We start from the raw sequence: 27,952 nt of genomic DNA, 5'->3' as shown, positions 1-27,952 counted from the left end.
TAGCTGCTCAGCCAGAAGAATCAGCCCAATCTGCAGATCTACAAGATCCTGAGCTTGGCCATAAGCACAGGACTACAACAGAGATGGAAAGCAATCAGGAGTGTGATGAAGTGCCATGTCCTAGTAACTACACTTCGTGGAAAGAGTGTTTTCATGAAAAGGTACAACAAAGGTGTCTGAGTCTGCAGGAGACAAAGGTGAAGTTGGTTCAAGCACAAAAGGCAGAAGAAGCAAAGGTGAGGAGGAGAGAACCTGGGGACTGGCTGGCCAGAGAGTGGTACAACGAGGAGAAGGAGACACTCAATACTCGCATCTATTTACTCGACAGCCTCCTCCCTACATTAATCCCAGGAGTAGAAAATTTGTTAATGGATGTGGAAAGAAACCACGTGCTTGTATCAGACCAAGAACCAACCAGATTTAACCCCATTAATTATCTTGGAGAATACCTGATGAGGCATAACCCTCAGTATATTGTTCCTCCAAAACCAGGCCCATACCTGAGAGAAATGAAGGTGGTCTCGGAGGAGCTCAAATCTTTGAAGCAAGGTACAACATCACAGAGGTGAGAGCACTGACAGTGTGGCTGGTCACAAGGCCAGAGCTGATGTCTTGGTCTCTGTTTTACAAAAGGAATGGTGTCCCTGCAGCCTGGCTGGCAGAATCTTGAGCAAAACACACCTTGTGGAGTGCAGTGCTAGGGATGGTATTTGTCTCATAAAAACTTGAGAAGCAGGACAAATGCCAGAACATGGCTCACAAAATGAAACACTAGTTATTCCTGTTTAAGGCAATATTCTGCCCTTTACAAGGATATAGTTCTTCCTTAAACTCTCTCTTAATTACACATGAGCAATGCAAACTTCTTCCAAACCAGTCTAGCTTAGTGACAGCAGCTATTTGGGACAGGTGTTAGTATCAAAGGTCTGGAGACTCTTCAGATCATTTCTTCTGTAGTCTTCCAAACTTAATAAAAACGTAACCTTTTTTCCTCCTTCAGGATGATTTCTCTTGACCAAGACAACAAAATTGTCCTGGCACATTGTAGAAACTCCTTCTCCTGGGATTTTTAAGCTTTCCTTTTATATTCTATTTTTCCTTTTAAAGTAGAAACTGTTTTGTATTTTGTTCGGTTGCTTATTTCTAGGCTGTTTGCTTTAGTGTAATATTGAATGAATATTGGAACCATGACACCTTACAAAATGCTAAGATTAGAATGTAAGAACATTAGATGAACAATAATGCTTTATTTTCATTGCTGTCTTCAGGAAAATGCAAAGTGTGGGCTACCCATGACCTGTTATCTTGACCTTGGCTGTTAAGCCTATTTTTACATTTGGAGACAGGTTCTCAATTTGTAGCTCTCAGACCTGAGTCAAAGGAAGTGGCAATCAAGACTTACGGAAATAAATATCTGCATAGACAGCATTGCCAGGGTTGCCATTGCCATGATTCTGTAATCACGGCTGCAGCAGCTTTTGCATATCCACTGGTAGTAGTATCATGAGATTTGCATTCACAGCAGCTCAGGATTTACATATTTGTGATGGCTGTATTGTGGGATTTGCATGGGATTCTTAAATCACAGCAATGCAGGATTTTAACAACACCACACAGCAGTGAGACTCCTCATGTGAGTCACTGGATTTCAAACAGGTCAGAATTGTTGCAAGAGCAGTGCCAGTCTGTGCTCAACACTTCTCATCTAATCACCGGAAAGGTGAGGAATGAAATTCTGGCTCAAATGGAGGTCCTGGGAGTCTTGGCATTACCTTCAGGCAAGGCAGGATTCATCACAGGTTCCCATCTAACACTTACCTATCCTCAGTGAGCTCTCTTGGCCTTTCTCCAGTTTCTCTTTAACTGCTACTTGACTGGAAGTCAAGGCAGGAAAGAGAACATATGGGAGAAATTCCTTATGCACATGGACTGATACCTGAAACAGAGCCTTTTGTCCAGGGATGGGAGTCCTTCAGGCTGAGTCACCCATCCCTGTGTGGGAGGCAGGCAACTCTATTCTTAGGAAACATGTTTGGTTCTGCAGGGAGAAGTCACCTTGCTGCCATCTCGTCTTTTCTGGAAATGTCTGATCTGAAATAAGCTCACTTTGCAATGGGTGCCTGGTGCTGTTATCCCTGTTTTGCCATTATTGTCTGAGGGACACCAGGCAGAGGATGCACCTGCCCAGTTTTAGGACCCTAGAAATGAATGCAAAACTGCAGCCCAGTGAAGGTGCAGCACAGAATGTAACTTGTGCTGGACACTTGCCCAAATTAATCACCAGAGCACCTTGGCAGCTCTGAGCAGGCTCTGCTCCCAGTTTCCAGAGGAGCTACCTCTACAAATGGTCTGGTTTTCTCCTGCTGCAGCATACATTGGAGAAAAATCTGTTTGTCCACTTAGGTTGGTATCTGCTGCATTCCTTCTCTCCTCTTTGGCTCTGGGAAGGAGTCAGAAGATGGAAAAATATTTTACCCTTCCCCTGCTATCAAAGTGCCCGAGGCTGAGCTGCCTCAGCACCACTTGTGCAATGCCCACCATCGATTAAGGAACCAAATGATTCATTAAGAAACCTCTGTGATAAATGGCCATGAAGAACAATGACCTTGTGATAAAACTGACTGTGATCAAAGTGTATTGCTGTGACATGTAAAACAGGTTTTTCTGTTCATTAAAGAAAATATTGGTGATTACATTCATGGGTAGGATGACCCCAGAAGAATGGAAGACAGCAGGGACAGGATCAGCCCATTTCAGAGCATGTGAAACACAGAGGGAAGAAGGGAGCAGGAATCATTAGCTAAAATATAGGTTTTGGAGTTCTCAGTTACAAAAGAGGAGCAATTCCCCTTTCTCTTAGTAGCTACAGAATGTGTGAAGGCCACAAAGATGAGCAGCTACCTCAGTGTGTAGAGATTCCAGCAGCCTCCACCAACAGGAGCTCTTCTCTCTATCTGAACTGATCATTTGGGTTTAGACATTTTGACCTTCCTAAAGGGTTTTTTCCCCATTTCATAAATTAACAAAGTCAAAATCAAAGCAGATGAGTTCGGGGTCAATTTTATTCACTTGTTTTGTTGTGTGAAATGGAGGATTGGGAAAAACATGACTGGGTGTTTAGAGAAGCAAAGAAAACAGAAGCATGAAGAAAGGGAGTGGACTGGCAGTCCAAACCTGCAAGCTCTATGTGTTCAAAATGATGGAGAGGCTGAGGTATTATCCCTGTCCTAAGGCAGTGAGGGCTCTATTGTGTGAGGCTGCTTCAGAAATTTCATTGAACATTGCTCTTTGCCAGTGAAGTGCTTGTGTGAAAAGGTACTTGGGTTTGGAGACAATGAAGACTGATGCAATTTTGTTGGTAAATCAACTGTAGCAAAATTATGCACCTGTCTCCCTGCTAGAATTGAAAGGAAATTGAAGGACATCTACACAATAAATGATGAATGTCATTATAAATGTGAAAGTAAAATGTGCCGCTGTTGAAATGACACAAAACTAGGAGAGCTGCACAGATGATTTTCCATTAAATGTCTTCCACATAGACAGGAATTTCAGCAGAGAGTTGCTTCCTTTTGTTTTGTTCTTTAGGGTAGGCTTAATCAGTCTTAAGTATGTCTATGATGGTATCTTTCTAATCCATGTTCCCATGTCCTACAGGCTGGCCCAGATGAAGGCTGAGGCAAAGAACAGACGTGAGGAAAGGGAGGAGATGGAAAGACAGAGAGCTGAGGAGACAGCAAGGAGAAAGGAGGTGTTGACAGATCTGTTCAAGGAGTGGATAGTGGATGGCAGAGACAGAATCCCAGCAGCACTGGTAACTAGGGGAGATCCTGCTGTTGCAGACAGGATGAAAGGGACATTTGTGCTAGTGCCATGTGCCCTGGCATGGCAGCAAGGGGCACAAGGATGGGTGATGGCTCTGCCACCACAGGATCAGGGGACAGGGCATTGTCCACAAATCTTACCTGTGTGTTAGACCCATGGCTGGCCCATATTTCTGATTATTCTGGGTGATGTATTTTAAGAATTGTCTGCTGTTGTCTGCATGACACAGGCCTTTGACTATTATCTTGATTCCTAGGTTCAGAGTGCCATGAGGTTTTTTCCAGATGTCACTGATGTTATTCCTGAAGATATGAGAAAAGGTAAGTTTTCAGTGTGTCTTCCTTAGTTTTACTGCTGTGATCTGAATTATGTGAACTGTGAGAAAACAGCAAATGGATTTGATAATAGAGAAAGAATCTCTAAGAGTAGTTACACCAGGATATGAGCCACAAATCTTCAGATAGATTGGAAAGAGACTGAACCACCATGTAATTCATTCATATGTTCTTGAAAAGTATGGAAAAAATGTTTAAAAAATCTTTCAGGGAGATAGAAAGACCAGATGCAGACCTTTTCCACTTGCATACCTTATTAGCCAGACATTGCCATGTGCTTATTGCTGTTTTTAAGAATCACTGTACCAACCTCCTCCTTTTTGTGTTTGTCTCATGGGAGGTCTTGGAAATACTGGCATACTGGGAGATAAGGAACAAAGGTGGGATCAACAAAATTAAAGTCTGACAGTGTTGTTACCTGTTATGGTTTCAGGGGAATTGCTGAGGTTTACCTAATGCTCCACCCAATAGCTCATCTCATCAAGCCATTCCCTTGGCCAGTCCCAGGCATCCAGTGACACACAGGCCAGGGCCTCTGTACCAGAGCACTCAGCTCAAAAGATTTCCATAATTCCTGTCCACTTTATATAGCTTACACTTGACCTCCCCAGATGATGATAATTGAATAGAACCAGGAACACTGAAGTGGCAACACAAGCCTGCTGCCAGCCCTTTACATCAAGAGCCCATAATGATCATCAGTGATAACAAATGTGTCTTTGCTGATTTGGGATGATAAAAAGGGCATTCCAGAGAGTGTTTCTGTGGCTGCTGGAGTCACCTCTGCCTGGAGCTCGTCAGCACTGTCTGAATTATAGAATTGTTCCTCTGAGTAATCATCTATTATTGGCAGGACATTGTGTGACTGCCAAACACAGCCCCTGTGCTCCTGTTGTGGAGCTGTGGTTCCCCACTGCAAACAGACCTTGGAATATGAGATTGTGAAGGAATTTCCTGCCCTGATATTTGCTCTCTAAATGCTGGGAGTGCTCTCTGTACTATTTCCCTAATAGGCTCCATTTCTTCATTTATTTCACTTAATGGCATTTAATGTACATTAACGGAACACTACACTCTGTTTTATAGTTTAATAAAGATAATGTACAGTTTAGAAACATATTAACCAACAAGAGATAAATGCATTCTATGATGAGTTTTCTCATTACTCCTGATATATTTAGAAGAAAGAACAGAAAAATAATGCCAACAGAAATAGTATGTCTGTTCTCAAAGAACTCATTCAGAAACCTATATAGATGTTTGATGTATCTTCTCAGTTCCATTATAGCAGCACAGAAACTGACCAAAACGTACTTTTGAATATGATCATCAGTAAAAATGTTCACATATTTTTGAGATAATTACTATGATTTTCAGATTCCTCTCTTGTAAAGCAGAATCCATGTCTCCAGAGTTCTAAGGCAGTTTTATCTGTTTGTTAAATCAAAAATAATTTCCTCCCTCACATAATTAGTTGTAAGTACTGTTAAAATCATTACAATTTGCACCAGCTTATGTCAAAAACAAATATGATTCCACAGTTCAGAATAGCTAAATGGAGATTCTGAGCAAGAGAAATGCAAGAGGATTTAGATGGTTAGATGGTCTCAGTACAGTCAGATAGCTTCAGCTACTGTGGGATAACCTCAAATAAATATCATCCAACATGAGAAGAAAGTTAATGTAACAGCACAATGTGTGATAATACGTATACAATATGCAAAATCACAACTGTTGCTTTCTAAACCAATATCCCTTCATTTTTTTACCAGCAACCCATGACAGGACGCTGAAAATTTTAAACACGTTGGAAAAAACAGTAAGGCTAGATGAGTTCACAAAGGTGAGAAATTCAATAAGAGCATTTGGTTCAGAATGTGAGGTTTATCACGAAGTGTCAGCATTTCTCTGGGGACAGCCCAGAGGAGTAAGTCAAGGGCGTTCCTTCTCCAGCATCCCAGGTAACTGGCTGTATCTGGACATTTCACATTCCATCTCCATCCTTTGCTCTCACAACACTTTCATTCTGGCTAGCTGTTTTGCTTTCCTCAGAGCTGCAGCCTGTGCTGCTCTTTGGGAAGTTACTCCTGGAGTAGTGGTTTTTAGGACACCCCTCCCTGTCCCTTTCTAGAATGTCAAAGCCCTGAATCACTTGTGAATTCAGACTTTGCTGGCTGCTCACAGGAGGTTTGGTGTCCTACTACCAACTTTAGCCTAGGGTAATTAGTAACATCCTCACAGTATTGTTATTTCTGACTAAGTTCCATTAACCAGGATAAACCTCATCATGAAGACCTGGGATGAGAAGTGAACTATCGCTGGTCTGAACCATAAACAAACTGCAACAAGCCTCATAAATATTATTGAAGCATTACCAAATAGTTTTAAACTCAAAAGCTGCCATTGGGAAGCATAAGAAGCATGGGTTTAACTCATTAAAATCATAAATGTACTTGGAAGTTTCACCCCATTACTCTGCTGTTCCTCAAGCTGAAAACAACCAATCTGGTTCAAACTATATTTATTGAATTTATTGTCCAGGCCAAGGCTTTACCAGCAATTTCTACCTGTGACAGAGCTAGATTTTATGGCTGGGTAATTAAACCTGTGAAAAGGAGTGTTTAGAATAGGAATAATGGCAGACCCTCATTGCAGCAGTGCTAATGTTATAATACTGTTATAATAATTAAAACCAGAGTATAAAGCAGCTGTGCAGAGACTAATTCCAAGCAACCATGTGTGATTTTTTGTGCTTTTTTCCCTCTCAGAAGACTCACATGTTTGGTATTTTGCACAGAGATGCATTTTTATGATAACTTGTTGAAGGTTTTTTTAAGCATGAAATGAGATATTTTTTAATTTAACCTCAGAATTATTGCATCTAATTACGAAGACTATTATGGATAATGAGAGCCCAGAGAATTGCTTTTGTCACTGCAATGAAGCATCAGTCCATAACCCCTATGGTACATATATATAATCACTGAATGAATTCATGCTCTATTAACATTAGAAAACTGTTTAAAATATACTTTGTGTACTCTTTATTTTAACTCAATTAAAAATATGACAACAGAGATCAGAAGCACAAAAGACATGGATTGTCAGGCTTTCTGATTTGCCAGGAATGTTCTCTCAGAACATATTCTCTGATGCTTTTTCCAGTCCAGTTTTAATTGAAAAAAATGATGAGGCTTTCATCACTTCCCTTGGGAACTGTTCTATCATCAGGACAGGGCTTCTTCTAATTCTCAGCTACAATTTACCTTTGTTCACCCCTTTCCATCATCCACCAAACCCAGAAAGAGATCATCTTCCTCCATGCTGGTCACGGCCCTTTTCTATGTGGAAAGCATTGCTTTTAATGGACCTTAAAATTAAATAGCACTTTTTTTTTCTTCCTTGAATTCAGTGCAGCTCTGTGTTACTTAAAGGCTGTTAGAAAATAAGTAGAGAGACCTCACACATCATTGTTTTTTGTGTTTGGGGTGGTTTTTTTTCAAAAATGCAGAACAGTGGATGCTGTATTTTTACATGCTTCGTGGCAAACTAGTGGGGTCTTTTATATATGAAAAGCATTTAAATCCCAGAGACCAGCCCTTAATAGTTTATTTCACAAGCTTTGTGCTCTAACATACAGAGCCCCCAACAGTCTGGCACAAAGCTATGGACACCAAGGGAAATGCTCATATTGCCTTTGGAGGGTCAGAATCAGGCTTTAAAGGTTAGATTATTTTCCATGATTGCATATGGCTTCCTCCATTTCTAGTGAGATCAGTAGAACAACAAGAAGAAAAGATCTATTGTTTTTGGTGCTAATGTGTCCATGAACTACACTAAGGTCTCTGGGCATCAAGAAGGAGGCATGCCAGCTTTCTTTGGAGAGGTGTCAAAATCTCTCAGTTAATAACAAATAAATGTATGTTAATTATGTGTACAGTAATTTGCATATCAGCTAAGAAAGGCTTAAGCCTGTGATGGTGCCTTCTGCCCACATGGTGCTTGTAAACAGTGTCCTGTGAAGCTGTTAGACAGCAGTATTAGTGCATCAAGGTGACATCCAAAATAACAAACTGCTTGTCCAACCTCCTTATCCCAACAGCCACACCTTTAAGGTTCCTCTGTCACAGGGCTCTGGGTTCTAATAACCCCAAGAAGGTGGTGGATACCCATAAGCCCTAGATGTGCCACCTTCTCTCCAACCTACATACCGTTTTCATGCTGAAGTGAAGGAAAAACCCACATAGCATTAGGAGCTCTTCTTTCCTACCAGCCACCCCTCAGGCCATTGCTTTTTTTCTGCTCTTCCTCTCTTTTCCACTTGTCCCATATATTTGGAAATTATGCAATATAGACATGAATAATAGTAGCATATATTAATATTTCAGCTGCCTGTGTGGGATTTCAACAAGTCCAAGATATTTTAGCACTTATGTCAGGTATCCATACTCTCAAAGTGGGATAATGGGAAACCTTCTGTGCTTTGGAAATTCCTCCTTTTAACCGCATGGGCTCCCTGTTAGTGTGGCTGGCTCCAGAAACTTTCAGCCCAGGCTCTGGGATTGTGGTTTGGTCTGATGGCCATTATTATTTATATCATGCACACCACATTTTTAGAACCATATTGCTTTTGCTCATAAAAGCCACATGGCTATAAATCCAAAGTGTTAAAGTGTCTCCAAGGCTAGAACATAAAATCAATCTCAAGTCAGTAGTATTCCCAGTGTCAGATGACTTGGGTGACAGCGGGCTCATTTTCAAAAGGATCTTCCATTTTTTTATTGTATCCAACTGCTCCTCTAAACACTGAAATTGCAGGCAATGCTCCTTTTGTGGCATTTGAGAGTTGAGTGACTGTCACTCCTGCAGAATGTAATGGCTCAAAATGCCTCCTTGGGAGTGAAGTCAAGAATACTAAATGCTGCAGAAAACCATGGAGAACTTAAAGCCTCCACAAGAAAATCGAGCTTAAGCCACACTTCATAGGAAAGATCTGATCCAGCATCTTTGCTTGAGCTTGGTCAGTGACCTCTGGCCCAGGAAAGGAACTGTTCAGGATACATTTCTGCAGTGCCCCAGGCTTGTTTGGAGAATATTCTTCATTATGAAGGGGAGAATGAAGTAGACACCAAGTCTGTATTGGTTGGCAGATTAAATTACAAATTCCTAAATATTTGATTGCACGTAATAGATTTTTAGGAGTTCAACTAAAGGTGAAAATGCTTGAAGAAAGCTAACCATGCTGGTTTCTCTCCATAGCTTGTCCTTTCCTACATTGAATATGTTTCAAGTGACAAGTTCCAGGAAATCATGGAATATCTCCTCAAGTGTTTTGAGGACTTCCAAGAAGCAACAAAACATGATACAAGGAGGCAAATTTTTACTGACCTCTTCCACATTTGTGATTATCGAAAGGTAGGCAAAGCAGCTCTCAGCCTAATTTCAGTGTGGGAGTGCTCTGGGTCACTGCTTGCATTTTCTTTTTCTCAACTCTAGAGCCTCTCTTTGTGCTTACTCAGCAGTATTTTAGAGAACAATAGCTGCTGCATTGTTGTCAAATTCATAGTTCTTAGATACAGAAACATCCAATAGCCTATTAACTGATGGCTAATTAGAAACGGAATTACCTAAACTGATGACTTGGGACTGAAGTTTGGTGATTCTGGAGAAGAAATTGACCATGGCCTTTAATTCTAAAAAATTACCTGCTTCCACAGCATGTTCAGAATATTTGAGTGCTGATTTATCTATTCAGCCACATTTCAGCAGAGCTAATCTGATGTAGATTCACTTTAACAAATGTGCACATTACTTCAATTATTACATAGATTGCATTAATTTTGTTGCATTACTTTATAGATCTGAAGGGCTTCTATCAATAAATCTCATAGTTAAAATTTAAAATGCAAAATAATCCACCTTTACAGCCTCTCTGAGAACAGTACTGTGAACTTCAGCCACAGTTTATGGACAGGAAATTAAAATACAGTAAGTCAGTTACAGAGCTGGAAATTAAACTCAAAAGCCATAATTTGATTTTCAGCAGCTTCAAACTCTATCTATCATCCTCTCAGTACACCTGCATCTCCATTAAAAAGCAAACAAAAAAAGTGCTAGACTCATTAGAAAACTAGTAAATAGTAGGAACTAAAAAAATGGCATAAACTATTGCTAAAATCTTGGCCTTTATCCAAAAAGTGTGGTACTTGTTATGAGTACCCTCAGTTTGGCAGTTGCTGGCTACTACAGAGCAAGCTGTTGCCCTACCCTTAGTTTTCTCCCCTACATAAATTTTATATTCCACCCAGCACTCCTCCAGCTATGCTTGCAGTGCCTACCCAGAGTGAACTGTGCTCTACAATGTCATGCTAATAATGTCATTACCGCCAAGAGAAAGGAATTACAGAGCTCGTTTCAACACCAACCGTGTATTTTAGAGAATAGCAGGCAAGCTGCTGTTTCAGGGGTGAGGGAGGAAATGTGTCTGCTTCCCAGCTGGGAGACATTTCACTTTCCTACGTCTCTGTCAAGAAGGGCTGTGATGGATCCTCCTGGATACAGGAATATACAAACCCAAGTCCTGTCTTTGCCATGGTTTTCCAAAGGATCCCTTCTTTCCTTTCATGTTTTAAAGTGACTTTCTTGCTATTATTTCTGTGGCAGTAATCACCATCTCCATGCTGCTAATCTCACTGGAATCTCAGAGGCAGAGCCAAAAATACTAACACAACAGAAGTGAGCAGCTATCAGCAATGATGCCAGTGCTGTGAAAAAAAACCTGATCAGAGCACAGACTTGTGGTTTCCAGGCTCCTTCCCTGCCCTGCAAACTGAGTTCACTAAAGTGTCCTGTGGGCCACGAAGCTCTTTTAAACCTGGCCTGGTTTCTTTTGTAAAGTTCTACTGTACCCACAGGGGAGATAAAAATGCAAAATAACCCAAAGACTTCTACCACTTGAATGTGATCCATTACCTGTAGAGCTCATTCTGCAAAGCACAGCAAAGCAGTTGTTTCAGTTCCTAATTTCCATTTGTTTGGTAGCAGGCAGTTATTCCAGTCTGCATGGTGAGTGTGGCTGGCTGCCTCAATGAGCTGCAATTAGGAGCAGGGAGCTGAGAAAGCAGTGTTTAAATTACAGTCAAATTAGAAGGTATCCACATGATCATTATTATGATTTCAAATGCATGCATCCAGAAGGATGGCAGCTCAGCAAGGACAGCCTGGACTATCCAGTGCAGCAGAAACTTCCCAAGACAATCCCAGAACACAGTTGGATCAGTGCTATAATACCTCAAAAGGCAATGGCTCTGTGAAATTTTAGCTTATTTTCTCTGTGCTCACTTGTATCAGTTTCTTTTATAACTATGCATTCATTTCCAGGGATGTTTTAAACATGGGATTTTTAAATTAAATTTAATTGAGTCAGAGATTAGTTTTCAAGCTAATGAAGTTTGAGACAGTCCTGATTATCTTTCTTGTGGTACAGCAACAACAAAGTCTGCTTTCTCATGACCTTTTCTTAGTGTCTGTTCTTCCCTCTTGCTCGCTGACAAGCTCATTGTAGGGCTCAGGATACACACATCACATTTCCAGAAAAACAATCAAGTGGTTAAACACTGACCTATCCCTGATTAAATTGCAAGTCTGGTTTAGTCTATGTTGTCAAAGGAATTACTCATAGGTCACAGAACATTGCTGAAAACAGCTGAGAATCATCACCTGCCAATATCTAGGTGACAAAAAAATTAGGTCAACGTGTTTCAACTCCCTGGACACTAAAGCTGCCCTGAGTTTTAGGCAGCTGTACAAACACAGATGATTTTCTGTTGTGGAGAGGAGAGGCTGTACCTGTCCTGCTCACAAGGTGCAGCACGAAGGGCAGGTGGGCAGGAATCTGTCATCAGCCTCCTTAGTCACACACCAAGTGGAAAGAAAAGGCACTTTTCTACTAAATTTAAGAACTAGGAAAAATAGCAGAGCTGGGGAGAGAAGTTGGAAATGGTTTCTTGCTGTAGTGCTCCTCTCTTCTATAGATGGCTATACTGTGACATGTTCTTCCCAGGGTAAGTTGTAAGGAAAAGTGTCCTGAAATAACAGGAACCCCTGCTAAAATGGCAAATCTGTGTAAAGTGGAAATGTTTTAATAAGTAAATAAACCCCCATTAATATTTGACAATTTCAGCTATTTTATCAATTTTTATCTATTTACCTATTTTTATATATTTACTTATATTTATATTAAAATAAAACTATTAGATCCAAATAACAAAAAACTCTTCAAGAATTTGAGTTATCTAAATCCTCTAATTACATTATTTTAATATGACAAAAAAGGAACCAAATCCCAAAGCAACACCCTTATTTTCTTCTTAATAATACTTCATTCATCTATTCCTATTTCAATGAAGTAAAATTATGCATTAGCACTGCAAAGTTCAGGGCAACCAGCAGATGATTGTGACAAGTAGCAGCTGAGGAAATTTGAATGAGAAATTAAGTGTGTGTAATGGAAATACTGAATGGAGGATCCAAATATTCCACAGTTATCTGGGAGCACCTTCAAAAACGTTGTGTGTTTGTGCATCTCCTAAAAGGATCAGAGCACGATCTGATATATTCAACTGAAAGACAAGTAACAAGAAGAAATGTTTGCACAGGGATGTGCAAGGTATCTGTATGTTAATGTCAGAAGATACTGGGAATCAGGACCTACATTTTGTAAGTTTAGAGACAGAATTATGTGATGACATATGTTGTTCCAAACCCATCCGTATCTGAAATTCAACCCTGGTTTCCAGCATTTTTTTTACCAGCAGGAATTAAATTCCAGAGTCTGAAGCACTAAAATTGGACCAGATGGCTTCTTATGTTTCAGTTCTGGTCCTTTCTGCAGAACTGGCAAAGCCCCTTCCCTGTAGAGGAAGGTGCTGCAATACCAGCAAATGTGATGTGTTCACTTAGTTCCAACATTAACTTCACCAGTAGGTGAGATGTGTATCTCTGGGTTGTTTCCAAATCCTCTGTTTTTTACTATTGGTGCCAATAATTACAGTTTCAGGTTATAAACAATGCAGTCATCTTGAGCTAATTTCCAGAAAAGAGCAGCAAAGTTCTTCCTTTATTTCTTTAGTCTAAGGGCAGACAAAGTTCACAAGGAATTAAAAGCCTGGTGAATTTTACATTTTGAAGGTCTTAAACTGAGAAAAAAATGTGAAAAGGAAATCAATAATTCAGATGGAAAGCTACTCACTACAAATGATGAACTTAAGTAAATCTGTTTCCTAATTAACTACTTTATTTCACTAATGGGAGGGAGATTACAAAGGTGGCGTTTAAATAATGACAACAGGAATACATCATAAAATGGAAAACTTGCAATCATTTAGGTTTGCTTTACTTTTTAAACCCCACAATTTCCTGATTGGAAATGACCCATTGCATTACCTTTTCCTGGGTTTATCGTCTGTGTACACTCATGCTGTGCAACGAGGATTTAATAAACTCTGCACCTTCCTCTGCACTGGAACTGCTGATACCTCTCTCACCTCTGTGGTCAAATGTCTATGAATTTTTAAAGGAAATTAGGGAAGTTGTCATAATAGCTCAGATTTTTGGACTAATTATGTTTCCAGGCCAATACATCACACTTCAAAGGAGATGGCGGGGCACAAAACTGAACTACAATGTGCAGTCACTAAGGTAACACAGCACAATCCATAATACATGAAAATTCTTCCATGGTACTGTCAGGCAATCAATATCTGTCCTGAGAGTATGAAATGTTGAAGCTTTGATCTTCACACGAAAAACTCCTTTGGCAGAACAGTTACAATTATCTCACTGTAATTTGTCAAGGACATAGAAGAGGAAGTGCCTGCAAAGTAATATGTGTGGGGAGTTACAGCTCAGCCCAGAAGAAATTTTTGCCTCTGTGAAATAAATTAACTTCTTTGAAATTTGTAGTGATGTTCTGGTAATGGATAATTACCAGTCACAGGTAATTCTTGGCTAATGGTGCCTTTGTAGTGCTACAGATGTTGATGTAAGTCACAAGAACCACAGGAAAAACCCAATAATTGTAATTTTTTTGTCTAGGTTGGTGCCTTGGATAGACAAAAAATACTGGCCCTGCTGAGAGACTTCTACGACAGAAGCCCTGTGTCTGATGAGGGGGAATTTTGGAACCCCAGAGAATGTAAGCACATGGGATGTTTCAGTTGTGGTTAAAACATTGGGACTCCACACAAGGCTTGATGGTTCATATACATTTTATAAGTGTTACCAGAAATGAACAGAGCCCAAAAAAAACAACCCAAATGAGTGCAGTGACCTATACACCAGAATTTGCAAGCATGTTTTGCAAAATGTGATGCGATGTTCTGAAATGCTTTGGCATCGGTAAGTTTTCCTTGCTACAAAATTTTGAAGTACTTTTTGGGAAGTAGAATTAAAGAAAGACTCTTTCTGAAACAATTGTTTTTTCGTACTGGGTGTATTAGAAGTTAATTTTGTGTTTGCACTAAAATACCTCCAGAAAGAAAAAGAAAAAATGCAGGGAATCATCTGCATGAAAGTAAAATATTTTAAAGATACTGGACATTAATTAATTGCTGAGATCAAATGCAAGGCGAATCTTTCCTTCTTTCCTTCTTAGTGTAGAGAATGATGAAATATTTATTTCAAAGGAAAAGTAGTGTCATGTCTAATACATAGCCAGAAGTGCAGGCAAAGGCATTATGCTGAAGTTTTGTGTTCCTGAGATGTGTCTTTGCAGAAGACACTTTCTGGTAGTTTGTATTTCCTTGGCATTACACTTTTTGTTTAAATTTTCTAATGCAATACTAGAGAACATAAAACCAGTGCAAACTATCAGCTTACGCATATTTGTTTCTGTTTTAGGGCCAATAATTGAGCTGCGAGATATTAATCTTATGGATTTCTGGGGAAGCCTTGGTGACCAGGAGGTTTGTGAGGAACTCAGTGAAAATTTGGTCTTGTCTCAAACAGAAATTTCTGAGGGAGAGAGTTTAGGAAATGAACCTGTAGATGATGATAGGCAAGGGACTGACAGAATGAGCACCAGTGTTACAGAGGGAGTTGCTGAAGAAATGGGCATGAGTGAAGCTGAAACTGGAGGAATTTCCAAGGAGGAAAATGAAGGAGCAGAGCCAAGTGGTGCTGAAGAGAGCAAGCAAGGCGAGGATGCCGTGTCAGCAGTGGAAAGCACTGGCCTTGAAGCTACTGATTTGGATGGAGATACCATCCACAGTGAGAAATCCTGTGAGGACACCGAATCCCATGAAGATACCAAAACTGAGAGGGAAGCTGAGCCTGGAACTGTAGACAGACAGGATGAAGCTCTCCCAGAATCAGCCTCTGCTGGGAGCATTGTCACTACGGATGGAGAACCTGGATCTGAAAAACCAAAGGAATCCATCCTGGGCAGAGAGCCTGAGATGGAAACAAAACCAGAAGGAGATTGTACCTCAGCCAGAGAACCTGGATCAGGAGAGCAAGTTAGTCAAGAGGACAGTGGAGTTACAGAGACAGCACCTGAAGCTACAACCACAGCCTCAGGAGACAGAGCCATGATGGACATGGATGTCATTGATTCCCAACAGGACGCTCCAGATGCAGAGGCTGTGAAAGAAATACCTGGAAGCAATGAGAGCCAGTCTGACCAACAGCCAGCCTCAGAGACAAGACTGCAGGATGAGGACTTCTTGCATGGCCAGGGTAAAGGTAAAGTGGTTTCCTTTTTTCTGACAGACCTGAATAGTTTTCAGTGTATATATTTGGACTGGTTTAACTACACGATGTTTTAAATCCATTTCAAAACCATGTGAGTAATTTCTGAATAGAGAAGACCATAAGCATTGCCATCTTCTCAGCATGGTGTTTTCTGCTAAGGTTTCAGAGCTTATTCCTCTCATAGGATGGCAAGTGAGTCACTTTGCTGGTGACCTGTATTCAAGGTGCTGAGCAGACATTTTAATTCAAGCAGGGACTTTGTGAAGCAGCAGCATTTTTATAATAAGGAGAAACTTTATGTTCTGTTTCACTCTGTAATATTACTATAGCAAGACAGGAACCTGAGCACATTAAATCTAGAAATTATTTAAATAACTTTTAGACTGACTGCCAATAGGGAGATGTGCTATGAGATCATCTAGCAGGAGCCTTTTATTTTAATCTCTCACTGTGTTTTCAAAGGATGATCCTACTTCATTGTCTACAAAGGCCTTTGTTCTAGGAAGGCTGTGATCAGACAACTGTGTTTCAAAGAGGCATTTTCTTAAACATCCTAGAAGGGCCAACCTCCTTGCTAGCACTCTGTGAACACTCTTATGTCTCACGGTTTAGAACCCTACAAGAACTGGGTCTACATTGTCTGAGCAATCCAGCGACAGATGCATAATGTCAAGGGTTGTAAAGCTGATGGTACAGCCCCCTGGTACCTACAGCTTTCTGTGGTAACTTCCAGTGCACAGCACTACCCTGTCCTTCAGTTAGTCCTTGGATATGCATCCTTTTTGTCTGGGACAGCAGTCCCTCAATGAGGTCTTTGTCTCAGACAGCCCCCTGCTGAGTAACAGCAATTCCAGCTCACCTGTAGTCAGGGTTTGACCTGGCTGGAGGATGGCATCCATGCCAGACTGGATCTGCAGAGCTACTATTAGAACAGTATAAGCAGATTAAGGCCTTTACTCAGCATGGAGTCAGTCTGTATTCAGCCGTAATTTCCCTGGATAGGAAGTGCAGGATTGAGGGCTGTGTTGATAGCTGCCACGTGGTTGGCTTTAGGGCAGCATTTGGCTTCTTGTGACACATTGTGCTTTCTGTCTTTCAGACTCAGGTCCCAGTGTGGCAGAGATTCAGAATTCTAAGGATTCTTGTACTAAGAGTTCCTTTGCTGCAAGCTGCCTCACCCTGCCACAGTTTGTACAGCTCATGGACAATTTCGTTGGTGAAGACATTCCTCTGCCTACTGTGAAGAGGCTTGCTGCATTTATCAAAGGAGAATACAAACAGACAGAAGAGGAAAAAATGAAACAACTAGAAAAAGTAAATATTGATAAGTTTTGCTGATCCCATGTCCAAACAAAAACCAAGCAAATGCCCACAGACACTTAACAAAGTCAACTGTTAATCTGATGCTGGCAGAGCTCTCCACTTGCAGCCTCGCATCCTCTGCTCCTTCATGAGACCTTTTACCCCTTTGTTTTCATACAGATGCTCCCTCCCTAGCCCTCAGCTCTGGAAGTGATGACAGACTCATCCTGTAAGAGGTTGTCTGTCTGTCCTAGAGCCGGAGTCAGTGAGACAACAGTTGATATTTAATTGTGAAAGAGCCCAAAACATTCCATTCTGCTTATTCACCTTTATAATAGCCAAGAACCTGATCTCTGACCTACTGCACTGGCATGTACATAGGAGGTTGTGGATGTTTGAGTTTGCTATGTGCATGGCTGGATGTGAATGTGCATGAGTTTCTTTGCATTTAAGTTACAAGGTGTTCTTGCCATGTGTTGGAAAAGAAATATTCCCCTTCCTCATGCCCAGCATCAGGGTGCCTCACATCACTTCAGGTCTGTTTTGTGGTGCATTTTTCTAGCTGTGTTTTCCTTTCTGGTTTCCCTCTGTGCTGCTGACCTAATTTGAATGAGATATTGGATCTGACGGCTCCATAGTCTTCACTGAACACAGCACACACTGCCAGTAGTTTGGCCTTTGAGAGAGTTCTGCTCCAGCCAGTTATCCCTCTGTGCTGGGTTTAGTGGACAAATGGTAACATGTATTTGCTTGGAGCCCACACACTTCAGGGCAGCACCAGCAAAATAACTGTACAGAAAAATGAACTGTCACATCCCAGGGTGTCACAGACAAGGCTGCGGTTAGCTCTTGCTGGGGAGACATTTGTGTTCTGGGAAACTTGCACTTACCTGAGCTGACCTCATCTTAAATCCTGCACCTTCTTCATTTGTCCACTGTGAAATAACTCTCTGCAGTGCTGGTCCTGCCTGGTAAATTGAACTGCCACCTGGGTTTAGTGTTTCTAAGTTATCTCCCAGGCTTAGTGATTCATCTCTAGGCCTGAGCCATGTATGCACAGATTTGGCCTGGACCATAGGAATGATGTGATCGGCTCAACCACTGCAGAGTGTGTCCACACTTGTGTAGTATCCTCATCTGTGTAGTGTCCAGCATCGATGTCCAGGAGTTACCGAACACCAACTGTTCCTCTGTTGCAGGCTCACCACATGGCCCACATGGCACAAAGGAAACAGCTTTTGGAGGCACTTTTTGAAAAGTGGGACAGCAATGCATGTGGGTCTCTGGACCTGGAAGAGGTGGTTGCTGTTCTGAGCACATTCAAGGGAGACGTGGGAAAAGAGGCCTTGATGAAAGGTAAGGAATAATCTCTGCTCTGTGAGAACAAGGAGGCCTTCAACCATTCACAGTGACAGGGTCAATGAAGTTGTTGCAAGCACCAGTTTGGTTTTGCAAGCAGTCATAAGCAGTATGGGGTGTAAAATGGAAAGGAACCCAGTTACCCAGGCCTATTTGTTAATGCATTGCTCCATTCCTTTCTCCTGTGCAAAATTCCCAGGCAGAGAAGTAGCCCAATGTTTTAATGACACTGGGATGAGTTGAAAAATTATTTCAGCAGTAACATGTAATGTATACATGTGATATGGCAGTGAAAAAACACACATAAAACCTGAAGACATGTTTGCACTTTTAGTCCAGTCCATCTGTGTTATCCAGCTATTTTTAATAGATAAATTTTACTCCGCTTCCAGCAGGAATGTACCTCACAGGAGAGAACAGCTTTTCTTATGGATCTCAAATAGCCTGAAGTTATCCACACTGTTGCACAGCTCTCATGAATTACAGAGCAGCTTCGAGTATCACTTCTCTGTTGGTTATTTCACTGCATAAACTTAGCAAATTTGGTCCTGATAGGAAAGACTTGGGTCCAGCAGAAGTGCTGCAGGTTCACCTGAACCTGTCTGACAGCCTCATACATATTAACATGTGGGCATAAAGTGCTCTGAAACACTGTATTAGCAATTAAGAACATGTCTGCATACGTGCTTGGGTGGAAAGGACTGTTTTTTTAATCTCCATGCTTGTCTTCATGCTGCTTGTTCTGCTGCAAATCACTAAAAATGGCTCACTGTGGAAACCACCAAAATCTCTTTATCCTTTAGCTTACTGGAGGCAGCTGGTGAGGTGGGGAGCACACCAGCATGTCACAGTTAATCATCTCCAGGCTGTCCAACCAGGAGAAACTGGCAGCTCACTGCTCTCTTGTATTCAAAGCATGCCAGAACATACCATGGAAATATGGAAGGACACGGTCCCTTCCATGAAGGGCTCACAAACTAAAGGACAAATAAACAGAAATGGAGCATAGCAAAATCAATACCTCCTACCAGAAACATGAACTATTTCTAGCAGACTCAACCTAATCTCTCAAGGATGTGGAACAAGCAGGTTTGGGGGGAGGTTTCACAGACATTGTAATTCTCCTAAATGGAAACACAGAGTAAAAAGTGAGTAGAATTATTTGATTGTTCTTGCAAGTGAAAAGTGTAACATTAGCTGTAAAGGGGAAAATAATTCATTATGCTGTGGCTCAGTAGTGAAGGAAGTGATCATACCACATTCAACTTCCTGTGTATTTTTTCTGCATCCCTTTCTTCAAAGTGAGGAGAAAGTAGAGGTAAAAGTCCAAACATTTTATATTATCAAAAACTTCTCCATCCCAGTTCTATCAGAAAATCAGAAATTAAATTAGAATACTGAACTTCCTTATATGATGGGCTGGATAAGACAGCATTAAGCATCATGGCCCCACCATGACTGGGGCCAAATTAGTACTTGCTAATTCTTCAGCTAAAATCTGTGATCATGATGATAAGATGGTTTGGATAGGAAGGCACCTGTAAAGATCATCTAGTCCAACACCCTGCCAGGAACAGGGACATCTTCGGGTCCAGCAGGATTTGAGAACGGGATGCAGAAAAAATGATGGAAGCATCAGTCACACAGGCGCTGTGAAGCAGAGGCTGCGGGAGCCAGGCAGCGCCTGCACCGTTCCTCAGGCTGGGCAAGAGCACCCCCGTGAGCCCAGAGCCGGGGCTGGGACAGCTCTGACAGAGCGGCTGCAGAGCTCAGCAGCACCAGGGGAGAAACCAGGGCTGTGCGGGATTCTTGCTCATACGAAGGAAGCAGGCATCTAGAGAAAAGGATGCGTCCAGTCTGGAAACTGAAGACTACCTGCCAGTGTGACCACTTCCACGTAGGAAAGATAGCTGAAAGAAACCTAGAGGGATGGGCTGAATGGACTCCAACCCAAACCCTGTTTAGGTCTTGATTTGTATTTTGCAAAACTGATTAATCAGTTAGATTTTTCCTTGTCTTATTTTCTGTTTTTTCTACTAGCAAAGGAACAGCTTTGCTCCCAATACCCACAGCTCAGTAGAGTGGGGAAGCTATCCCCAAAGGCATTCCAGACTTTCCTTGAGTTAATTGCTTCCAAGTTCACTGGCAATGAGGATGAAACTATTGATAACTTGGTGAGATTCCTGACCACAACTGTGGAACAAAGTCACACCAAGAGCTTGCAAAGGTCAGCCAGGAGGAAATGGCTGCAGGATATCCAGCAAGCGGCTGAGACTGGCGGAACAAGCATGGAACCAGTGTACAAAGCAGTGATTAAGGCTCTGACCCAGGTAGGCATCTTTGTTCTGCCAGGTCAGAAATCCATATTTATAGTTTTGGAGCTTCTGAAATTAAACACACCAGAGTCAGTTTGGGACAAAGATGCTTAATTTGTAGTGAAAATATTTTAATTTTTAATTTACAGCTGCAACTTAAGCTGGTTTTCCTCACCATTAAAGCCCTCCTCAAAGTCAAACTTCTCTCAGTGTAGCTGAAGTGTTCTTGCAGTATTGTCTAGGTTTGTAAATGTGGCAACTCTGGCACTTGTTTTTTTCTTAAAGGAATCTCCTATTGGAAAAGAAATCCATATGGCTTTTTCTTAGGCACAGATTATAATTAGGGATTCTTTTTCTATTTACTCCTCCCCATTAGCACCAGGAAAAAGGAAATCAGTTTCCCTTTCCAGTCAAAATACCAAGTGTTTGTGCTTATCACAGAGTGCACTGGGCAGACACGGCCACAGCAGAGACACAGCCACGTCATGGGCTTGTTAACACACAAACTCAGCGACCCAGAGCAGCATCTCAGCAAAAATTAAACAAGTGCTAAGTCCATTAAATAAGTGCCAGTGGCTAATGTACAGACTGTAATGGGGAACATTTTGTTGCTAGGACATGGAAGCCCATGGGGATAACAAGAGGATCAGTGCATATATTGCCCTTTTGGAAGAGAACAGGCTCTCCCCAGAGCAGGGCCAGGCTGTCCTGCGCTACGTGGCCTGTACCGCAGATGATGCTCCCTATGTCCTGAACCAAGTACTGCACAGAGACATGAAAGGAGTCAGGTAAGAAAAGCTGCAAATACCTGTTTATTTTTCTCTAGACTGTTTGGAATGTATGGGGCAGATGCACGGGAAACTGCAGTTGATGGAGTACTCCAGAGAGGAAATCACCCAAGAGACTGCTGTGGAATGATCCAATATCCTCTACATGTCCTTATACGCTGCATGCTCTGCTTAGAACTGTTCTGTTTGGGATTTCACTCCTTTCCTTGGGGAGATTAGCTCACAGTCTAATAAATCTCATCCTTTAGCAAATGTCTGAGGCATTGGGCCTACATTTTCTTCTTTAAAAATTAATTCTGTTATGCCAGTTTATATCCACAGGATATTTTTGAGAACAATGCCTTTCCTTCCCTAGTCTTTACACTATAAACAGCTTTCATGCTTCTTTGCTTGTCATTTCCAAAAGCCAGACATATTTATCTCTTTTAAACATTGCTGCCTCTAACCTATTAAAAGTAACTGCCGCTTGCTTCTGTATTCCTTTTCATTCCATTCATTAGCTGATGTTTTTACAATGTCCTAAGGATGAAAAGTGCCTCTTTGCTTGCCTTTGGGATGCAAGTGGTAAATGTGGTACTGCTGAGTGTGGTCAGGGTATGGAGCTCACACTTTCCTTCTCTGATGCCAAAAAACAGGGAGAGATCAAAGCAGCAGTATTTACTGTTTCACTAAAGGTTTTCTGTTCCTCCTGACAAACTTCCTCATAAATTTATATTTTAGCTTTGCAGCCGTTGATCAGGGAAAGCCAATCTATGTTCCAAGAGTTCAGCACCACGGAAACATTCATTTCTGGAACCCTGACCAAAAGGAGGAGAGGAGAGGTTCACTCCTGGTGCTGCCCCTGTATGATGCTCATTGGAGAGTTTTTGGCATTCTAGGACTTGACACTCTTCAGGACCCGTGTCAGAAGTCCATCTTCCTGACCCATGAGATCACTTTCTACGAGGTGGGCACCATCAGGAAGCAGTTTGTTACTCCAACCTGCAAAAAACTTGTGAATTTTACATATTTGTTCTGAGTAAATGTAAGATGTACAACTAAAAAAATATTGGTGGGTCCCCTTCTGCAGTATATGGTGAAAGTGGTGTAAGGACAGCACCTTATCAGTATCCTGCTGACTAGCATCTTATCTGAAATTTATTAAGAGGTATCACTTCATCAATAATTTATTTAATCTGCTCCTGACTAGGACGTTAGTTGACCTTTTGTGCAAAGTCCAAAGACAGCAGCTTTTATTTCCTGAAACTCTCAATCCCATGTTTGTGTTCATTTCTATAATATGACATGAAACTTTACTTTTTACGTTGTGGAATAATTTTAAGTGACAGCCACACAGATTTCTTTGGGATGCTCTTTGGGATCAGCTTCACTGTGGATGCATCCCCTGGGCAGCATGGAGAACAGCAAGCCAACCTTACCTATCTGTTTGGCTATTTCCACTAAAAATCATCTTTGTCTCGTTAAGGACTTGGCTGTGACCAGGTACTGAGTACTTCAGGGCATTATTTGATAAGGGACATTTCACAGTCACTTTTCCACTTTACAAATTCTGATTAAATCAATTTGTTACAACATGAACATTTGTTACAACATGGGAGCTTTTTTCTCCCAAATTGTGTGGAATTGTCTGGCTCACTTGGAGGATTCTGCTTTCACAGGGAGTTTGCCATGCATTCAGCAAAGCCTACCACCACATCTGCATGCGGGAAAACGTCCTTCAAGTGGCTGTCACTGCTCTGGACTGGTTGTATCCCAGGACACCCAGCATCCACACTGTCACAACCTATCTGGTGACACCTGGCAAAGACAAGGTACTGCAGAGAAAAGGTCTGTAACTTTCAGGGACTGAAAGGCTGCTTTAGAGAGGAAGTGCCATCTCCAGCTGTCTGTGTTTTTCCAGTGGTTTTATCATTAAAGCTGAAGCTCACACAAGATTCTTGTGCCTGCTCATGCAACACAAGCGCTACAAAGGTAGAGAAGGAAGATTCCCTCTGTAAAGGAGCTCCCTCTTCATTCTTTTCATCCTCCCATGTAAAAGAATTCAAGAGCACTGCTAGTATAACCCTTTCTCCATATGAAAAGGGAGTATTCTACTTCAGTGCTCACTGCTGCATAGCAACCAATAGAGCAGAACCCCACACCCATCCATCCATCCAGCTTTGCTGTCTGGGACTTCCACTAAGGGAAATACGTCTCTTTGGAGATCCTCTGTCTGTCAAAATCATGGTATTTTATAGGGAAAAGAGAATGTTCCAGAAATGTATTAGCTCTTTGTTCTGAACTTATGTCAGCAGCCAAGATGTAAATTCAGCTCAGGAAGTGACTGGTTCCCAATTAGCCAGCTTGTAAAGGCAGCCCTGCTCCATGCAGGACATATTCCAGTTGTTCAGCAGGCACTTGGGCCCTGGGAATCTTGTCACTTCATGTACCAGTGAGTTAAGAAGACAAAAAGTATATGCAATATTTAGGACTGATCCCATGTCATCCCAAAGTCTGCATGACATCTGCTGCAGTCATAATTCAGCTGCTTCCTCTCATAAGCATGGTTTATGTTGGCAGTGTTCTGTTGTCATTCCAGGCTCAGCACTGTTCCCTTGTTAGCTGCCTGATAGCCAGGTCACTCGCTCCCCTCTGTTCTTCTCATGTGTCAAGGCACACTGACACAAACATGACATGAGAAAGGACTGCAAGAGGATGAGAAAAAGAATGGAAACCTCTAGGCTTGTGGGTGTTTCTCAGTGTGGAGCCTGGGGTGGATTAAATAGTCTGGCAAATTCTTCACCCATCTCTGGGAATAAAACTAAGCTGTGTTGGAAGATGTAGTTAAACAATTTCATTGCTATTAAATGTACCTGGGAGTTTTCTATAAGAAACCATTTCCTCTCTCTCCACACTTCAAAATATCTGTTCCTTTCTTGGATGCAGCTAAACCTTTATTTTCTCTCTGGCAGAACTATGCTCTGTGCAGGGTGATCACTACAGATAACACAGGACAAAAGGAAATCCACAGCTCTCCTGTTGTTCTCCTCAGAAATGAAAACCTCCTCAGGTAGGCTCCAGCACCTGCAATGGGACTGGTCCCCTCTGCTCCTTGACTCAACCTGCATCAGGTTGAGCCACATCACATGAAGCCCCTGGTACTGCAGCCCTGAGAGTGTCTGGATATATCTCTCTCACTATCAAGGTTTCTGGTGTGTGTGCACATGGCACTGAACTGTGAAGGGCTGAGGAGTATTTTCTCTTTGACTTTAGGCTGCAAAAACTTCTGACTTAATGCTTACCAGCTGCCAAGGTTTGCAGGATTATAGCTTACACTGAACCATTTCGCTTTTCAGAATAATCTGTATTTTTTCCTAGATATATTAGTCTCATTTCCTTCAGTTCTCTGTTTCCTTCCACTGCCAAGATCCCCACAGACTTGTATTTTAAGCATATCATCCTTGCTGTCAAAGTTTGAACAGCCATTTGCTGTTTTACTTTTTATAAAACTGTCCAGAACAAACATCAATGCAGTTAGAAACAGCAAACTGCTTTTAAATCAAGAATTGTTAAATTCTCATTATTTTCAGCAATTACCTTGGCCGAGCAATATTGTGTTCGCAATGCTATTTATTTCCTTTGTGTACATGCCTTGAATGATACTTTACTCTGTGCAAATTTCAGTTCAAGGAAACAAACTATAATTCAGTAATATAATATCTTTATTTTAACAACAAGAGATGAATGTCATCTTAAATACACTAAGTAAATCACCAAAACAAACCAGGATGATAAATCCTAGCACATTTCATTTCAGAGATTACCTGTTCAAGTGTACAGACAGTTCAGAGGTCACTCTCACTTCTGTCTATGGAGAACACCATATTGCAGTACCTCTTCATGACCTATCAAGAAAAACTCTTGGCATATTTGATATCAGCATTGGACAGCACAAGAAATTGCCACGCCAGGAACAGAAAGACCTGCAGAAAATGCTGAAGATGGCCCAAGCTGCCTGCTCGGAGATCCTGCAGAGGTCTCTAGAGGAAACACAACCAACACAAGTGCTGGGTATTGTGCATACATATGTGAGATAGTTTTTTGTGGTGAAATCAGGACTCTCAGTAAAACTATATTAAAAGTATCATTCCTACAAGTATGGAAAGACAAATAAAAATCCTTGATATATATAAACTACTCCCTAGCAAGTCTCAGAGCTTAGCAGAGTAGAGATAAACTGAATGGGCAGATTTTAATTCTGGCTCACGAGGTACTTTGTGCCAAAATCAAAAGTGTGAAGCAGACACCTTGTTGCCCTTGGGGATCTAGCACATAGATTGTCAGTAATCTAAGTCCTGAGTAGCAGATGTTTCTGAGCAGCTTCTTGAGAGGTTTGTTTTTGATTGCAGAGGCAGAACGTACAGCAAATGTGAAGCACGCAGGGATTCTGTTCCACCGGTTCATGCTGCAGGAGCTGCGTGAGTGTTTCCAGAAACTCAATGCTGAGAGCTTTGCTGGAATAAAGAGCTGTGCAGAAGCCCCAGCTCTGGTACACGATGTAGTTAAGGCTGTGCTGCTGCTTTTGCATCCAGACTGCAAGGGCTCAGAGGAGACTGAGAGCTGGAATCAGTGTAAACTGGTGAGAATTCAAATTGTTGAAAGTTTGTTTTCTATTCTTCCTCCTCCAAGAAGATGCAGTGGAATTTGCCAAGGGGGAAATGACAGTGAAATAATTAATTACCTATAGATTTCCTATATGTTTCTCATCTATTTTTCATTCTGTAAGCTTTTCACAAACATCCTCATGTTTTTGTTCTCTGCATTGCAGAAACTTGATGACAATTTGATTCAGGAGGTTTATTGCTTTGATCCAACTGCTTCATCCGTGCAAGTTAAAGCAGAGCTGCTGCTGGACCTCATCACTGGTGAATATCATAAGCTCATTTTGAGGTTACCAGGCACGCTTCAACAATGAAACTGTCAATGGCAATGCTCAGCCGAGTGCTTTTAAGGGCCTTACTTCAGAAATTAACTTTGATTTCACAATAGATTAAACAACAGATAACGGGTCCTAAATATCTGCAGTCTATTTTGGTCAATAGAAATCAACCTGTTAAATTTAGACTCAAAATTCACTGCCTTCAGGAAAGGGGAGCAGATCAGGTTTGAAGCCTTCCAGAACAAGTGATCTCATTGCAAACCTCCAATAAGCATGAAGAACGGGGGTTCTTTTGGCAAGAAAAGCTGCTTCAGACCTCTGTGTCCTGCCCTAGGGACTGACCCATCTCCAAACAGGAGCACACATTGTGAGCCCTCCTCTTCGTAAACACCATCTGCCAAGTGCTTAATGTACTCACAGGCCATAGACAGGAGCTGTTCCTCAGTCTGTCTTTCTCTCCTTTAATCAACGTGAGCTTTTTTTGGTGCCAGAGTAGTCAAGAGGCTGTTATTATTATTTGCAATATCTCTGTAAAAGAAATTACTTGTTCTTGTTGACAGCTCTCTCTTCATGATCTAATACCAGTCTGAGAGGCCTGTTAAAAGCCAAATGTGGACAAGAGTTATTACTTTAGCTGGGGATATTTATCAACAGTACCCTGCCTGCTGATAAAGAGTAAACACTTGAGGCAGTCATAGTTCATTTCCATGTGTTCTTCTCATATATATTAAACTAATTCACTGGAAAGAACAAAACAGGCCTAGAGCATCCAGTTTTCCTACAGTTAAGGATGCTGATGTAATTAGATTAAAGAATGTAGCTTTGGAAACTGCAGGTGTGCTAGGAAAGTTTGGTTTCCCAGGATGGAACCTGTTGTGAGAGAGCAGTGTCAGATGAGAGGTGTGAATGCAGGTATAACTCACAGTTCTGGGAATTCCTTTAAAATTAACATCATTGTCCATATGTTCCATACATAAGTGATGGTTTAGCATTAAAATTTAGCAGACCACTTTTTACAACAGGGCACCAAAATAAGATAAATTATAGTCAAAAAAAGTCAGCACATGACAGGTCACTGTCATGATACAGCTGTGTGCTTTTCAAAGCATCACCATTACTGGAATGACTGGATTCAGGGTAAACTCTGCTGAGGGGATGATCTCTCCTTGCAGCAACACTCCTCATGGTTTTGACTTTCCCTGTTGTATTTACACCTGTTTTTTTGTTCCAGGTGTCCCAAAAGCAGCAGAGTGGCAGCAGAATTCTGCTCCAGCTGAATACCTCTACCAGTGGCTTCACACCTGCCTGGCACTTGTGGAGATCACAAAAAGCCAACACACTGAAAAAAACCATCCTTAG

The 27,952-nt window shown here is 41.5% G+C and overlaps 1 protein-coding gene across 1 annotated transcript; it reads left to right on the top strand.

Moving 5' to 3' along the window:
• Positions 1-83: 83 nt before the first annotated feature.
• On the top strand, positions 84-27,952 carry EFCAB5 (EF-hand calcium binding domain 5). Its single transcript, XM_058854742.1, has 18 exons — positions 84-565; positions 3,658-3,814; positions 4,082-4,145; positions 5,933-6,003; positions 9,420-9,575; positions 14,256-14,355; positions 15,060-15,902; positions 17,011-17,225; positions 18,413-18,569; positions 20,613-20,902; positions 21,503-21,675; positions 22,396-22,621; positions 23,334-23,486; positions 24,627-24,724; positions 25,472-25,725; positions 26,064-26,293; positions 26,483-26,579; positions 27,825-27,952. Exons 1-18 carry the CDS (start codon positions 84-86, stop codon positions 27,950-27,952), a joined length of 3,894 nt encoding a protein of 1,297 aa, XP_058710725.1.

The sequence above is a fragment of the Poecile atricapillus genome, chromosome 21, assembly GCF_030490865.1.
Source record: "Poecile atricapillus isolate bPoeAtr1 chromosome 21, bPoeAtr1.hap1, whole genome shotgun sequence".
NCBI classification, from domain to species: Eukaryota; Metazoa; Chordata; class Aves; order Passeriformes; family Paridae; genus Poecile; species Poecile atricapillus.
Note: the sequence above shows the minus strand (reverse complement) of the source record. Positions and strands in the feature narration are given on the sequence as shown.